Below are 17,371 nucleotides of genomic sequence, written 5' to 3'. Positions count from 1 at the left end.
GACAGAGAAATAGATAGAGAAATAGACAGACAGACAGATAGAGAAATAGAGGCACAGACAGACAGACAGATAGATAGATAGATAGATAGATAGATAGATAGATAGATAGATAGAGACAGACAGACAGACAGATAGATAGAGAAATAGAGACAGACAGACAGACAGACAGACAGATAGATAGATAGATAGAGAAGTAGAGACAGACAGACAGACAGACAGACAGATAGATAGAGACAGACAGACAGACAGACAGACAGATAGATAGATAGATAGATAGATAGATAGATATATAGATAAATAGATAGATAGATAGATAGATAGATAGATAGATAAATAGATAGATAGATAGATAGATAGATAGATAGACAGACAGACAGACAGACAGACCGCTCCCTCACACATCCATCCCTAAGATAAACGGGATTTAACAAAACAAATCCCAACTGCATTGAATAATTGTACACAGTTATCAAAGCTTTTGTTAAAATGATAGCGGCGGCATAATTCAATTGTGATCACTGGGTCCATTTGCACTTCCGGCTGGTTTTAGTTTATTGTATTTCTAGGAAGTTTGTACCTAACGTTACTGCACAGTGCATTGCTGCTTTGTGGCCACTAGGCGGCGAGAGCTGCTTATGTTTGCAACGCCAGTGCGTATCCGTGCGCTGGGCAGCTCAGCCAGCAAGCTGCAATCCTTGCATTCCTAAGCACTCAAAAAGCTGGGAGCAGGCAGGCAGACAGTCGGTCTGTCAGAGCACATACCAGTGTCTGCTCTTAAAAACGAAAAGAACGTGCTCCGGTCACGTTTAAATCAACGGGGTTAACGCAGAGCGATATTTGGATACCCCCCGGACCTGAACATGTCGGAATTTCTGGTGAGCTTGCTCGGGGAGCGGCTCGTCAACAGCGAGAAAGCCGAGGTGGATGTGCAGTCTCTGGGCAGCAAGCTGTCGCTGGTCGGGCTCTACTTCGGCTGCAGCCTGAACGGCCCGTGCAAGCAGTTCAACGCCAGCCTCAGCGAGTTTTACAGCAAGTTTAAAAAATCCTCAGAAAACAGAGACAAGCTGGAGATCGTGTTTATTTCATCCGACCAGGATCAGAAGCTCTGGCAGGAGTTTCTGCAAGAAATGCAATGGCCTGCATTGCCTTTCAAAGAGAAGCACAAAAAGGTAAGCTGGGAATAATATAGCCTGAACAAAATACTACCAGGGCAGGCAAACTTTCTGTACTGCAACCAGCTCAATAGACGTGAGAGTACAGTACTTGTATTACAGGGGTGTGTGTGTGTGTGTGTGTGTGTGTGTGTGTGTGTGTGTGTGTATGTATATATATATATATATATATATATATATATATATATATATATAATGATACCTGGTGTCAAAATGCATAATAATAATAATAATAATAATAATAATAATAATAATAATAATAATAATAGGTGCTGTTGTCAGTATGGTTGGTTAGAATTCCGATGTGTTTTTGTTGCACGCTTCATGCTTGTTGGAGTTTTGTTCAGTGTGATGTGAGAGTTTCCTCTTAACTCGGTCACTTACTACATGGTACTGTGTAGCTGCTCAGCGCTGGATACCTAATGCGCTGTTAATGGATGGGTTGGCCTTTTATTTTGATTTTCAGCCAGAACATAAAATAATAACAATAAGAATAAAGAAATAATAATAAAGAATAGAAATCACCGAAGAACTTGATTTGTACATACGATTTGATTTCAAACACATTACTCTGTGTGTGTTTAATTACATTGCATCGTTCAGCGTTAAGGGAAATACACAAAAGATAGCATCAAAGATTAAAACAACGGTGTAACGTGAATATTAGCTGCTAACAGTGCTATACTTGCCCGTAGGTACATTAATAAGTGTAGCTACTAAAAACTCTTTCCCTGTGTAATTGTAGTTTATTAATAAGAGCATACCCGCCTGGATACAGTATAATATCCTTACAGTACAACGTGTTTATACGCAGGGATTCAGAAGATACACATTATTATTATTATTATTATTATTATTATTATTATTATTATTATTATTATTCAGTTTTCTGTTTCTTTTTTTTCTGTGCATTGCATGTATTTTATAGGGTTATTTAGTGGCTGGAGAGAAGCGTCGAATGGTTCATTTTAAAATGAAAATTGCAATGCAGCTGCAAACAAACCAACTTTTACATCATCCCTGCAGAAGCACTGCGACCTTTTATTGATTCTAGTTTGTATGTCTTTGTGGTCATTTGGCTCCAGCAAAACACACAATAATTTTAAACTGTGTATATTTGATACTGCAGACTATTATACACACACAGACACACACACACACACACATACACACACACACACACACACACACACACACACACACACTGTACCGAATGAGTTTTGCTATTGTAGCACAGTAGTTTTTTTTTGTGTTTATCCGCTTTGTATAAGAACATAAGAAAGTTTACAAACGAGAGGAGGCCATTCAGCCCATCTTGCTCGTTTGATTGTTATGTGGTGATGGTGTTATTATTAGACAGTGTGTATTATTAGACAGTTTGTATGTGGTGATGGTGTTATTATTAGACAGTGTGTATTAGACAGTTTGTATGTGGTGATGGTGTTATTATTAGACAGTGTGTATTATTAGACAGTTTGTATGTGGTGACGGTGTTATTATTAGACAGTGTGTATTATTAGACAGTTTGTATGTGGTGATGGTGTTATTATTAGACAGTGTGTATTATTAGACAGTTTGTATGTGGTGACGGTGTTATTATTAGACAGTGTGTATTATTAGACAGTTTGTATGTGGTGATGGTGTTATTATTAGACAGTGTGTATTATTAGACAGTTTGTATGTGGTGATGGTGTTATTATTAGACAGTGTGTATTATTAGACAGTTTGTATGTGGTGACGGTGTTATTATTAGACAGTGTGTATTATTAGACAGTTTGTATGTGGTGACGGTGTTATTATTAGACAGTATGTATTATTAGACAGTTTGTATGTGGTGATGGTGTTATTATTAGACAGTGTGTATTATTAGACAGTTTGTATGTGGTGATGGTGTTATTATTAGACAGTGTGTATTATTAGACAGTTTGTATGTGGTGATGGTGTTATTAGACAGTGTGTATTATTAGACAGTTTGTATGTGGAGATGGTGTTATTATTAGACAGTGTGTATTATTAGACAGTTTGTATGTGGTGATGGTGTTATTATTAGACAGTGTGTATTATTAGACAGTTTGTATGTGGTGACGGTGTTATTATTAGACAGTGTGTATTATTAGACAGTTTGTATGTGGTGATGGTGTTATTATTAGACAGTGTGTATTATTAGACAGTTTGTATGTGGTGACGGTGTTATTATTAGACAGTGTGTATTAGGCAGTTTGTATGTGGTGACGGTGTTATTATTAGACAGTGTGTATTAGACAGTTTGTATGTGGTGATGGTGTTATTATTAGACAGTGTGTATTATTAGACAGTTTGTATGTGGAGATGGTGTTATTAGACAGTGTGTATTAGACAGTTTGTATGTGGTGATGGTGTTATTATTAGACAGTGTGTATTATTAGACAGTTTGTATGTGGTGATGGTGTTATTATTAGACAGTGTGTATTATTAGACAGTTTGTATGTGGTGATGGTGTTATTATTAGACAGTGTGTATTATTAGACAGTTTGTATGTGGTGACGGTGTTGTTATTAGACAGTGTGTATTATTATACAGTTTGTATGTGGAGATGGTGTTATTATTAGACAGTGTGTATTATTAGACAGTTTGTATGTGGTGATGGTGTTATTATTAGACAGTGTGTATTATTAGACAGTTTGTATGTGGTGACGGTGTTATTATTAGACAGTGTGTATTAGGCAGTTTGTATGTGGTGACGGTGTTATTATTAGACAGTGTGTATTAGGCAGTTTGTATGTGGTGACGGTGTTATTATTAGACAGTGTGTATTAGACAGTTTGTATGTGGTGATGGTGTTATTATTAGACAGTGTGTATTATTAGACAGTTTGTATGTGGAGATGGTGTTATTAGACAGTGTGTATTAGACAGTTTGTATGTGGTGATGGTGTTATTATTAGACAGTGTGTATTATTAGACAGTTTGTATGTGGTGACGGTGTTGTTATTAGACAGTGTGTATTATTAGACAGTTTGTATGTGGTGATGGTGTTATTATTAGACAGTGTGTATTATTAGACAGTTTGTATGTGGTGATGGTGTTATTATTAGACAGTGTGTATTATTAGACAGTGTGTATTATTAGACAGTTTGTATGTGGTGATGGTGTTATTATTAGACAGTTTGTATGTGGAGATGGTGTTATTATTAGACTATTCATTTATTTATATATTATTTAGTTCTTATATACAGTATATACGTCCTCAATGATAATGCGCTTCTTTGCTGCATCACGCATGTACAGAATTGTTACAATGCTGTGTGTTTGACTCGGACGGAATTAAATGGCAGTGAAGCCCGCTCCGTCCAGTGGATTGATTTATTGGGTACGAGCAGCTGGGGTCCCTGCTGTGCACCGGAATTTACTGCAAATAAACCGGCTGGCACGACGATGCGTTCAGAGGGGCAAACTGACGCCACATCGCCTCGTTAATTAAAGGGGCTGGGAAGTGGCGCGGTTTCGTTCTTTATTTCTGCGTGGGTTCGTTGAAGCTGGATCACCCGGTGTTAGCGCGTTATCACATTTCACCGGCCGGGCCCTGCTTCTCATTTCGCGTGGTTCCAGGGGAAAGCGGCACCGCTGAATGCAATTATGCTGTCGAAAAAAAAAAAAAAAAAGTATTGTCTCTCTGTTGAAAATTGGATTGATCTTTACTTACGAAATGGATTAGGCTCATAACCCTATTTGCATAACACAGAATTTATACAATTATAAGAATTTAAGTGTCTTGCAGAAAGCGAAGTGTTATTAATGTAGTCATTTACCTACAAGGTTGCTAATGGCAGTGTGGTGTTTTCATTGCTTACAGTGTATTTACTTTGCACGCCTCTCATTTACCACCGACTAGCTTTTAGCATGTTTAATATTCCGGGGTAAAAAAAAAAAAGCTATTGATGTGATAATGGTCCTGTATCCGTTAGCGATTCTCTTAGCACTGTTGTGAAAGTTAGTTAGTGACTCTGTGAAGCACTTTTCGAAGTCACCGGAGGGTCGTGGGTTCAATCCCAGGTGGGGGACGCTGCTGCTGTACCCTTGAACAAGGTACTTTATCTAGATTGCTCCAGTAAAAACCCAACTGTATAAATGGGTAATTGTATGTAAAATTAACGTGATATCTTGTAACAATTGTAAGTCGCCCTGGATAAGGGTGTCTGCTAAGAAATAAATAAATAAATAAATAATTAAATAATAATAATAATAATAATGCACACTACAATATTAAACATAAACCAAAAAACCGTATATACACACACACACAATGAAGACACTTCTTGCTATCTCTACCATGTGTTATTTCTGGTGATTGAGGAGTATCCTGTTGGATTGTGGTTCTCCTTGGATAAAGAGCTGTGTATGTGCATGCTGCTTTGTGTATTGCAGTGTAAGGGCGAGAGAGAGGGATACTGGAGGGTTATTGACAGGAGTGTACTGTGTAAGGTACACTATTGAATAAACAGGCAGCCAGATGTGCTGGAAAAACTCGACCCTGGCTTTGCCCTCTTCTGCATTAGCTGTCATCTTGACTGCATTGCTTTAGCATTCCAACAAATGTCAGCCCCAGCCGAGGTAGGTCTGCTCTGCGTTTATCTGGCAGGCAGTTCATTTACAGTAACGTAGTGGTTTGAAACTCAGGCTCTCCTGCCGTTATTAACTCCACTCCCAGGCCTCGCACTTAACCCTTTGCAGGGTTGCACTGCTTCTCTTGGCTCCTTTTAGGCTTTTTGTTCTGGGTTTGTGTAAAAGTTGCAAGCCACAAACCTTGGACTACCTAATGTCGCTTTAGCTACTAATTGGAGTTTGAAACCAGCGGTTACTTACTGTGAACCCAGCTGCAGGGGTTTTGAAGTGCTGGGTCATGTCTTAATTGGATAACGCAGGCAGGACTCAAGCTTGGTTGTGTCGTTAAGCTGATGATAAACCTGGAATGGTAGTACAGTGTGCTGTTTAATGGAAGTCCTGTGGTATGCATGCACGGCATGCGAGTGTGTGTGGAGGAGATCGTTGTGTTTTTCTTCAAACTCAATGTAAAGCGCTGGGGGTTCTCGGTCAGGTATCGCTGCTGGCTCCCGATTAGAGATGTCCCTGAGAGTTTATTAATGTGTACGGCATGTGGAACGCTAGGAGGTTGTCTTTGGTTGATGCTCTAAATCATTCCAGCTGCATTTCCCTGGAAGCAGCTCAGAAGACTGCCTTGTGTTTCGACGATGGGAATAAGAATGTGTTTGAGTGATGCTTCTCCGGGAGGGGGGCTCCCTGAGTGTGGAGGTCCTTCAGTAAGTGATCCTGTTGCGTGATCTTCCCAGGACTTTATATCCTTGCAAGGAGAACGGAGGGCAGATGAGAGAGAGAATCAAGCACGACACGTTATATACAGTGAACCCTGCGTGTGTCATATAGGAAGCTCGTTCTGGTTGGGTCAGGTGTGGATCTAGGGGCACATGCTGTGAGAGTGCAGCAAGCTCCAATCCCCCCCGTCTACTCCATAGAGAGCCAGGCAGGAGGTCTGCTTCCATTGACTACGGAGGGAACGGAGACCCACACAAAACTGGACACTCGCTTAGAGAAAAACACTGTTTTTATTGTTTGTGTTTTAGCTAAAAAAATAATTAAGACAGAACCTTCTGAACTGCAAATAAAAAAATCAACATTCAGCAAATTGACGGATTTGAACAGGGAGAGAAAGTAGAGATTAGCATCAAGTGTTTTTTGTATAACTTTTTAGATGCGAGGGGTTTAACCAGAGAAGTTTTTGTCAGAACTGGCATACCCCTATCCCCTTCCACCTTCCACCCCCACTCACACCCTCCAGCATCGAGCACATTTCTGGGCCTCGGTCTGCAGCACTATGGGGACCCCTATGGAGCCCTGGCCCCTCAGTCCTGCAGCCTCCAATGACTGTGTACTGCAACACTCACACATATTTTCAGCTTAATCTCTTCATGCTCCAGAGGATGTGTGCCATTATGGGAGCACATGTTTGTTTCCACATAATTTAACGTAGCACATGTCATTTCTGTTTTCCCTATCCACAGCTGCCAAGAGTGCAGAAACTGTTTTAAAAAAAAAACGTTTAAAATTCCCAGCACGGTACTGAGAGCTTGTAATGGGAGTGTTCAAGCCTCGAACAAAGCGATTCTCACCAAGAACCTGTTGAGTTTGCATAGTCGGATTCCTTGCATCTGTTTATTTTTTAGAATTCAGACTCTTTCAACACTACAGACCATACTGGTCATACTGGATTAAGTCAAGTCTCTGATAAGAAAACTACCACATTCTGTGTAAATATCTGCCTCCCTGCTTCCTATTACAAGAGTCTGCCCTCCAAATATGAGTCTAGTAGGGACTTGACTCTACAAGTGCCTTTTCACCCCCTCGACCCACTAAGTGCCTGCTCCCTGCCCCTGACACGCTGGTAGTTTAGTACCAAGACATGGCGGTAATATAGGATCATTAACCTAATTGCTTTATGGCCTTCCTCTCCAAGTGGTTTGCACAGGGCAGATGTGGGAGAGGTTTGCTGTAATAACACAGTGCCAGAGAGTACTGTTGTATTATTTTGAGAGTGCTACGGTTTACTGCAGCTGTGCCGCATTCCACTGTACGCGACGCCCTGCATTCGTTACGCTGCAGATCTAGGAGTATTGCATGCAAACTGTAATGCCGTTGTATGCTTTAGTAACGGAATCGTGAAACCGTTCTGGAATAAAGATGCATTCCACTCTCCAGTGAGCATTCCAACCTCCACTGCAATAAGAACTGCTGCAACAAAATCCTATACAAAGCTCCACAGCTTTTTTTTTTTATTCCTGTAAGCCTGAGTGTGTGGTAATCGCTTCCTGGGCACACATTTTAAAAGGCTCTGCGGGAGTCTATGCACAGCTGTTTCCTTTAAAGTGAGACCTGGGGCAGGCTCTCGCATCTCCAATCACTGTCATGGTGTCATGCAGGATCTTGCAGGGGGTCGGGGATTGGAAATAATGACTAAATTCACCCAAAACTTTCAATTCTGCTGCAGACACAGAAATACAAGCCAGCAGGCTTATTGAGCTGCGTTGCTTTTCTGCCATGCGAATCAAATAATTCAAATAAATAAATGCAGTTTGTAAAATCTGCAGGAAACATGAGGGTGCGAAGCTGAATTTTTTTGGTAGCGATGAAATGGCGATCTGTAATGAGTTCCTTGTGATTTTCATCGTGCTGGCTCCAGGAATCTGCAGTATGCGCCTGGATCAATGTAATAAGGTAATCTGATGCACTGGAGAAGGAGCTGGAGGGGAGTTCGCTTAATAGAGCTGAGGAGAGACTGGTTCGGGGGTTGGGGGGGTTGGGGGGGTTGGGGGGGCAGAAGGCAGCCTCACAAGCAGCCAGACGATTGGTCCGCAGCCTCACAAACAGCCAGGCGATTGGTCCTGCCAGAGCGAGGCCCAGCTTTCAATGCTGATCACAATCCCGGTTTTAAAGAGCTAATAAGCCAGGTTTTACTTGTGCTGGCAATGTAACTGCTGGTGACCTGTCTGTTTGGTTCCCCCTTTAGACAATTTGAAATGCAGTGCTATAGAATGAATAGGTTCAAAGGGAACAATAAGAAAGCAGTCTGATCTTCTAGCCCTGGTTGTGCTCTTACCTATATTTGTACAACCTTTTAATACGATCTAATAAGCTTATATAGTGTAGTACTAATGGTACTGTGTTCTTTTTAAGTGCTAAAAATATAATATGCAAAAAAATAGACACTTTGTTCTAATTTTATTTCATTGTGTTCTTTCACAATTCACTGTGGTGCGATTTTAAAACTATGTATCAAACAAAACCAAAAAGTAGCCGAATGTTTTGTGCCAGTGCAATGGGAATCAACCCCACACCACACCCCCGCTGCGCTCCTGCCCCGGGTATCTGGCACCCCGCGTCGGGGCTAATCTCCCATTTGATACCCATGTGATCTGTGCTCGAGTGGAATTGAAGTCCGGGCTCAGTAAATGAATGGGTTTATCCCTAAGCTGCCTGTAAGACTTTTGTAAGTCTCTGCTTTTCCAATGAAAGCGTCCGGTCAATTAGCGCCGGCTCTTCTTCAAACACAGATCACTGGAGCAAACCCTTGCAAAGTGATGTGCTAATGCAGGTAACAAGCTCCCTTAGCAAGACCATCTGGGGAAATAAGGAAGGCAAGAACGAATCGAAAGAGCTTGCACTGCTGGAGTTCAAGCGGGGACCCGTGCTGTAAATGACGGGGGGAAAACCAAGATCACAGCTTAACAAGCACTGAAGAGTGCTACGGTATTAAGAAGGGAAATACTTTAACCCTGCTGGCTGAGCTGCTTGGAATCATTCGGGAACCTTCCGAGTGTTTATTTAATAGTTTCGCAATCTCGCACACAACAGACCCAAGTGTACAGTACATAAATAATTTCTCAAGCACTGTGTATTGGTTTCATTCACTCAGTCATTGTAGAATGTCAACATTTGGTTTCAATTTGGTCGTAGCTTAAGAAGGGTAAATGGGTCCAATTTGCAGCATTTTTTTGTGTAAGGAAAATGCACCTGGAAATGGCCTGGGTTATCTGTTACTAGTTTGCAAAGATGAACACCTTGCTTTTCCTTCTACAAAAATGGTGCCGAGTGGTATGAAGACCTTGATGAATCCCGGAGTTCTGAGGCAGCGCAGAAAAGAAAAGAAAAGAGAACGCTTTGTGCAGGCAGTTTGATTTGACGTGGTCCTGCATTCTTGCAGTCCGGTATTCGGACACAGTTACTGTATGGAAAGCTGAGGTTTGCACCCCTTTTCTTCTGTTCTCTGGCTCTCAAAGCTGAACGCAGCCTGGATGGTGTTCTGTGGCTGGGGGAGGGTGGGGGTGCTCTGTTCCTGTTTAGCAGAACTGGTTCACGCTGTGTTTGGAGTGTGAAAAGCCCAGGCTGGGGGAGGGGAGGGGAAGGGAAGGCTTGTCAGCTACACTGTGGCAACCATTGCTCTTTTGTTAGACCCAGAAAGAAAAATGACCCTTATAAAACCCGCCTCCTTCCCCTCTGCTGGGAGCTCGATAGCTGGGAGTTAGCCACAGCTCCACGCACACTGTGAATAATTGGAGGAGAAGAAGCCGGGCTCCAGATTGTGAGAGATGGGGTTTCGCTGAGCTTGATGTGATTTATAACTTTCTTTTCAGAGTAGTGGCAAACTGGTTTTAATGAAGAGGGGGAAGGGGGTGTAAGTAAGATTGTACTAAAACCAGGAATGGCAAAAAGAGAATGCTGAATTCCTGGACCGGATCCTGGAATTCTGCTGTCCTTAAATAAACACAACTCCTTCCAGTGATTTAGTAACAGTTTTTTCCCCCCTTCTTTTCAAAGAGCTCTCGGGTGACACTACTGTACAATATTAATGCCGTAGCAGCTTGTCGCCTATCCTCACAGTGAAGTCATTAATCCTCTAGATTTGCTGTCAAGGTGTGGTTTTTAACAAGAGCCAGATCTGAGCTAATCAGGGCGTATTAGTTGCCAGCTTTTTAAATTAATTTGCGTTCATTATCATTGTATCTCTTTTTTTTGTATTTCCGGATGTTGGAAAGATCTGTAAAGTCAATTCCAACAAAGCTGACTTGCAGCCCATGAGGGGAGCCAAGCTAAACACATGGCCCAGGCTCAACATTTTGCCTCCCTCCAGAGGAAAAAACACTTCATGCAAGTCAGAGATAAAGGGTGGAGTTCTTCTGTAACGTGAAGGCTGCATTGTGTGTGAGCTGTTGGGAGCAGACAGTCGTTTTGCACCGCTGGTATATACAAATATTGACAGATTTGGGTCCACTGATCCAAACCGCGACAGACCGTGCCTGAAATAGAGAAATAGAGAAATAAAGGGGTGGGGGGGGGGGTGGAGAGGGCATGTGTGGTACATTGTGTCCATTTTTTTTATTTCATTCGATTTGGCCTTCATTTGATTGAATTATACACAGCATCAATCTTTTGAAAGCTTCCTTCCTAAGGCTTCAGTTTCTCATTTAACCGTCCCTGCTGCTCCCTCGCGCAAGCGTTTCACTGTTAGGGTTATAAAAGTCTCTAAAACATCTCGACCAGCACTGAAGCCAGCAGCTGCTGCCCACAAGAATTAGGCTGGGTCTTGTTTGCATCTAATGTATTATGCATTGTTTTTTACTGTATAGCATGTATTCTGCATTTCTCTGTATTTAAAGCATTCCGGATTTTCTTCTTGTTACTGCATCTTGTAAAGCGCTTTGTGATGGTGGTGCAGGATGAAAGGCGCTATATAAAGTAAAAATTGATTGATTGATTGATCTCCCAATCTGAGTAGAAAGTGATTTGAGGTTCTGCTTGTTTCCATTGGCAGGGAGATCAAACCGCTTCCCAACTCGCTGTGCTGAAGGAAGTGACCTAATGAGTGTCCAGTGTGAGACGGGCTTTAAAAAACAAACTGAACGGAGGGCTGGCGATTTCTTTATAATATCAGGGGACTCTGGGTGGTCGCTGTAGGACTTTCTAAAGGATGCACTTAAAGGTGTTAGACCTTGGTGTGAGGTCTGGTTTCGGATTGGATGTAAGCTCTGCTCTGGAGGGGTGTTCATTCATTCTCATTCTCTGAGGCTGTCCGCCCTGCACCTTGCATAGTCATGACAGTTTGATGCACATGTTTTGTGTCGGCACTGCAGAAGCTATATGTTGTGTTTTAAAGGTGCAGCACCGTATTTAGGAATACTTTCCTGGCAGTCTGGTTTCACAGACCTGGACTGCCAGTAACATTACTGTAGGAACTCCAGGGGTAATGAAGCCAGGCCTGAGAGGTTAAGGGGGGGTTTGTTTTTCTAACAGGAGATCCCAGCAAGCTTCTTCTTTCCCAGTTCCCAGGATCTAGTGATCTCAGCTCTTGGAAACGTAAATGAAAGTTGAATGAGTTGCAAGTGAAAGCAGCACTGTGAAGGTTCAGGCACGTCATTAAACTCGAGAGGCTGGTTAAACATGCGTCAGGAAGCGGAGGGAGCAGCGGGCAGCGATCAGGGTCGGTTCTCTTCACTCGGCACCCAAGGGGTTAAGTCCGAGGCTCATTGTTCCAGGGTGCAGGAGGACCTGCCGCTTCCTTCCTTTAGTAATAATATAAGCAGGAAGGCAGGGTGCGATTGAGTTTCCTCCACACTGTTGTAATAACCTTTCGGCTTCTCTCCTTTTTTGTTGTTTTTTCTCTCCTCCTGATAATTTGGTGGAATGAACACTGTGCAGTGCCCTGAGGGGGGCGGGTCGGTATGCAGGCGACATGCCAAGGGAATGTGATCAACACTGCTCTGGGAGGAGAGGCACGCCAACCGGGATGCTGGCTGGCTTGCTTTCTTTGCTGCTCTGCTTTCTTTCTTTCTTTCTTTCTTTCTTTCTTAATCCCTTGTAATGTGGGAGACACATCCGAAATGAGAAGATAAGAAAAGTTTGGGAGCGAGAAGAGGGCATGAGGCCCATGAACCGCACAACGTTTGCCCTACTAAAGGCGTGCAGTACCGGGTTCAGCTGCTGTGTGAGTCTTTATTAACAGTGATACTTTATCAGCGTGACATGTAATAATTGCAGATCCAGGCGTCCGTGAGTCCTGGGGGGTGTGGAGCTGCTGATGCCCCATTACTGCCAGGGGAGACGGCACAGGCAAAAATAAAGCAGTGTAGAGGACAGGGTGGCAGCATGCCCAAGTGACTTTCACATCTCGAGGCCTGGGTTCAAGTCTTGCTGAGATCGCACTGGAATTAGTTTTAAGATCTTCACCGCCAGTGGAACAGGGAGAATGCTTTCAAGTTGGAGCTCCCTACTGTAGCAGTTCTCTCTGAGACAGTTCCTACAGAACTTGACAGAGCACCTGGATTCTGTTCTGAAGCAACTCCAAAGCAGATCAACCACGGCCACCCACCGAGATTTGTAATCAAACGCAAGCAGGCTTGTAAATATTCATTGGCTTTAAACAGCCACTGTGTCAGTCATGAAGGCTGGGAAAAACTGAAGGCTCTACAGTACATCACACAGAGAGCATGCATCTACAGGGCTGGAAATAAGACTCCTACTGCATAGCAGTTTCACCCATTCCAGGTTTTACTATGAGCTTGAGTAGCCACAGTGTATAAGTAACAAGCTCAGATGTCTTTATTTAACTCGCAGTAAAACCAGCTTTGTGGATCAAATTGCTATGCAGTGGGAGTCTTATTTCTCTCCCTGTTATTAAAGTGCCAATCAGGATGTTATGAACAATTCTGCCTCGCCTCGTAGCTGCATGCATTGTGTAGCAGTGGAGTACTGAAAGAAACTCCAGAAGTTCACAGACGGACAGTTTCCCTTTTTCTTCCTGGGTTCTGACCGAGCTTGAAGCTGTCATTTGAACCTCATACTGCTGCATGTATCCGCTGGAACATGCCCCTTTGGCTGACCACACAGGCTTGACAAACTCTGCTGTGCTGGCGAGAATAACGTTGCTTCATAGATGGCCGTTGCTGAATGTGTTCCTGCCTGTCTCAAGGCCTCGGTGCATATTCTCATGTTCTCAGACACGGAGAGCAGTGCTGCAGCCCAGCGAAGCGAAGAGACACACAGCCCCTGGAACTCATTAAAAAAGCCTTTTGTATTTATTTATTTGCTTATTGAGTTCTGAAGCTGAACCCTCTTGAGAACTGATCTCATTTAGTGACCGGACCTCCTGCAGACTGACAGGAAGAGCCATGCTGACTGTCACAGCTATGAGCCCTTCTGAAACCCATTCATGCGTTGAGAGAATAAGGGGGTGCACAGAACACAACTCTTTGATAATAATGCGAGCATTGAACCGCGATGTTTGAATACAGCTTGGGAGCAGATTTCAGTTCAAGTGGTTGGTATGAGAATCTTCTTGAGAAGAGAGTTCAAGACTCAGAGATACTTTAACTGTCTTCAGTCACAGAGCACACGGGGGAGCTTTGAACGACTCCCAGTCTCTACTTTATTGTTATGAAAACTGCTTCTTGGTTTCAAATCTCCCCGGCACTTAGCAGACTAGCCAGACACAGACAGCACAGCCACACCGCGGGATGCGTTCAGAGGATAGGCAGTCGCTCATGCTGAACTTCGGTTGTTGTAATTCTAGTCTTATATTCTTTTCTATTTAGTTCTTTCACATTTCTGTCCCATAGTTTCTCTACAGATGTTTTTTGTTTCCTAATACAGAAGTGTGGTCATCTCAAGGTTTTGGGCCAGTAGCCGGCTATGAATGATTTTTTCCAATTGAGCTTCCATGCCGTTTTGATGGAATTTCCCAAAGCGTTTATTCCGACACGGTTTGCAACAGCCTGTAACGAAGTCCGTACATGCAATTGAAAACCGTTCCTGTCAAAGATCCAGCATGTGTTGGGATCCCAGTAACTCTGTGAACGTGTGCATGAACAATGCAGCCCTGCCTGCAGTACTGGTATCTACTGTATGGAGGCAGTGTGACTGGAGGGAGACCTGAGATATAACCGTACGATATCAGTCTCTTTTTATAAGAGACGTTATATCGCACAGCCATAGGAATCCTCCAACTTTGCTGTTCTCAGTGAGAGACGTCCTACACATGACTAAATAACTTGTGCAGCCAGTTTCTCCCCTACAAGCAGAAAACACGATCTTGACCCAACCCCCCGGATTGGAAGTGCTAAGCAGAGGTAGTGGTGAACAATGCCAGCCTATAGATTTCTGTGTTAACAATACTGATCCCTATCTTGAAGTTGCCTGTGCTGTGCAGCACAGTGCAGTCCGTGGGTCTGGCTGAGCTCCAGCAGCCGCTGCTGTGATTGCTATCTGAAGAATGCTCCTCTTTCAAGTGGCATTAATGACCACTCAATGCAGCGCAGGTGTTAAAACTTAAACCTTGCCAAGTTGTTTGCTTGACGTTGCCTTTCACCATACTTATTAGTTCAGATTAATTTACACTGACGATCGGAACACAATGGCTCTTGCCATGTTGACTTTGCAACCTTTTAATCAGGAACTCTCAGATAATGGCTTAATAAACGAGGAAGAGTTTGGATTCGTATATAATAACTACATTAATACTCCTTACAACCTTTAGTACCTGTGTTGTGTAGCGTGCCTCCCTGTATCAGGAATAATGGTCCAGCATTGCAGGGCACCACACTGGCACTGTTATGTCTCCTGCATGTTGTTGTTAACCCCTTCACCTCCGGAGCTCAGCTTCCAATACGTCCAGCTGTATAATCTGCTCCAGGGATTTGCAACTATTGACACACTTTGACCCAGAAGACGCTACAGAGGTGAAGCGACCTAGGAAGTGCAATTATTAAACAAGACTTCCCGAAATGTATGGCAAGCAAACTGAGAGCTCTCTATAACCTGGTATGGGAATCATTATAGCAAACATGTGTTTTTAATGTTTGAAAAATGTGCTTCTTTCAGCACATGGGAGACCTATACGGTAAATGAAAGCACACAACAGCTTTTATGGAGTGTCTTTAATATCTACAGTCCTGTGTAAGCCCTTTTAAAAGCGCTGTCACTAATGAAGGCAGGGCATTGTTAATCTGTGCAGAACTGGGAGCGGCCGGTAGATGCGAAGGCATTGCAGATGGGTGATATTGTTTGAGGCACAAAGCGACGCCAAAAGTTAGAGCTGAAGGGCTGTTTTATTTTGGCAGTCTGAAATTCTAGTTTGAGTTTCTTGTCCTGCTTCTCCTTCTTGTGTTATCTGTGCTTGGCTCTGTCTGTTCATGCTGCAGAGCCCAGATGACTGGATTCCAGTCCCAGGGGACGGTTTCCAGGGTACTGTTTTAACAAGAGCAGTCGCATTACGTCTATTGCTCTGCAAGCAAGTGGCTGTGGAAAACCTGAGTCACAGGCTGGCAGGCAGCTGAAGGAGCTAGTCCCTTATCATATGGGAACAGGAAACTGCAATTGAGCAGCAATGGGGCTGTTTTGCCTTGAGTTACAGGTCTACTGCAGTGCTTTTTTTTAATTAGCTGTATAGTAGAATTTCTTCCTGTGTATCAGCGCGGGCAGTGGTGTGAGATTACTGTTGATCCATATAACTGTGCAGGACTAAACCAGAATGCTGCAATTGGAATGTGAGTCCTAAGAGATCGATACACCTACACTGCTCTTTCTACATTAATATCCTATTCTTTGTGTTCTGTGTGATCGTCTCTGGTTTCTGCTTCGATCCCTATTTTCCATGCTATTCCAGTAAAACCTTTTCTTGTGAATATGAGGAGCTGAGATGGGGAAGCATGTTAGCGTTGCGATGAAACATTGTGTGCTGTGTAACACTGATTATTCTTCCCCACCTCACTTGCACTCAATCAGTCTTGAGGAGTTTTCAGGAGCCTTTTTTTTTGGAAGAGTTAGATAAAGCCCGGTGAATAATGATCTGCGCACGAACGACGGTAGAGACTCCTACAGAGCTTGCGTAATGGAATATAAAACAGGAAAGATATTAAATATCCCGCGCTGTAAATGATCCCTGTACGGAATTATTCTGGAGCCACAGTGGCTGATCTTTGTGTGATAGTTAGGCAATATTTAAAAGGGGACCAAGCTGAAAGAAACTTGGACAAGAAAAGGACATTCAGCCCATCAAGGCTCGTCCCTTGTTAGCACACCATTGTCCTCTACAGAGGGGAACTCATTTAAAAGCACAGAATCTAGCCTTTAGATCCTAATTCTACTTGTACTGCTCCTGAAGCAGCAGACCCGACTCAGTCCTGTATTCTGCGCTGTGCAGTTTGGCTCTCCAGCCATGAGAGCAGCTATTCAGCGGAGGATGTGGCTAGAACACCTTCCTGTTTACCCTCTTCATAACCAGCGATTTCTGTTTAAACCCCACTTAACTCCACTCAGCCGCCCAGAATGTTGTTTTTGTTTGTTCTCTTCGCTCGTTCTGGTTTCTTTCCCTCTGTTTTTTTTTCTCTTCCCTCTTGTTGCAGTGTCTTGCTGCTGGACGCACAGTTGCCAGGACTCTTGAGACATTCCTTTCCTTGGCCCTGTTTGATACCGGGGCTGTGTCTCGACTTTCAGTCCAACAATAACAAAGCACACGCTGCTCGGCCAGGCTGGCTGCAGTGCAGCTTTGAAGCGTTGGCTTGCAGGGAGGGTGTCGGGAGTCGGGTAACGCAGAGGGGTTAAGAGGAGGAATGCACAGTGTGGGCCGCTAATCCAGAAAGTATGCATCGCATTGTTTAA

General features: G+C 43.2%; 1 protein-coding gene across 1 annotated transcript in view; it reads left to right on the top strand.

The window, feature by feature from the left end:
• The first annotated feature begins 632 nt into the window (after positions 1-632).
• LOC117429215 (nucleoredoxin) overlaps positions 633-17,371 on the top strand; it is a 33,497-nt gene continuing 16,758 nt past the window's right edge. The window contains exon 1 of the mRNA XM_059000652.1: positions 633-1,169. Within this exon, the coding sequence (XP_058856635.1) occupies positions 861-1,169 (309 nt within the window). The 5' untranslated portion in view covers positions 633-860. The remainder of the gene's footprint in view (positions 1,170-17,371) is intronic.

The sequence above is a fragment of the Acipenser ruthenus genome, chromosome 26 (genome assembly GCF_902713425.1).
Source record: "Acipenser ruthenus chromosome 26, fAciRut3.2 maternal haplotype, whole genome shotgun sequence".
Classification (NCBI taxonomy): Eukaryota; Metazoa; Chordata; class Actinopteri; order Acipenseriformes; family Acipenseridae; genus Acipenser; species Acipenser ruthenus.
Note: the sequence above shows the minus strand (reverse complement) of the source record. Positions and strands in the feature narration are given on the sequence as shown.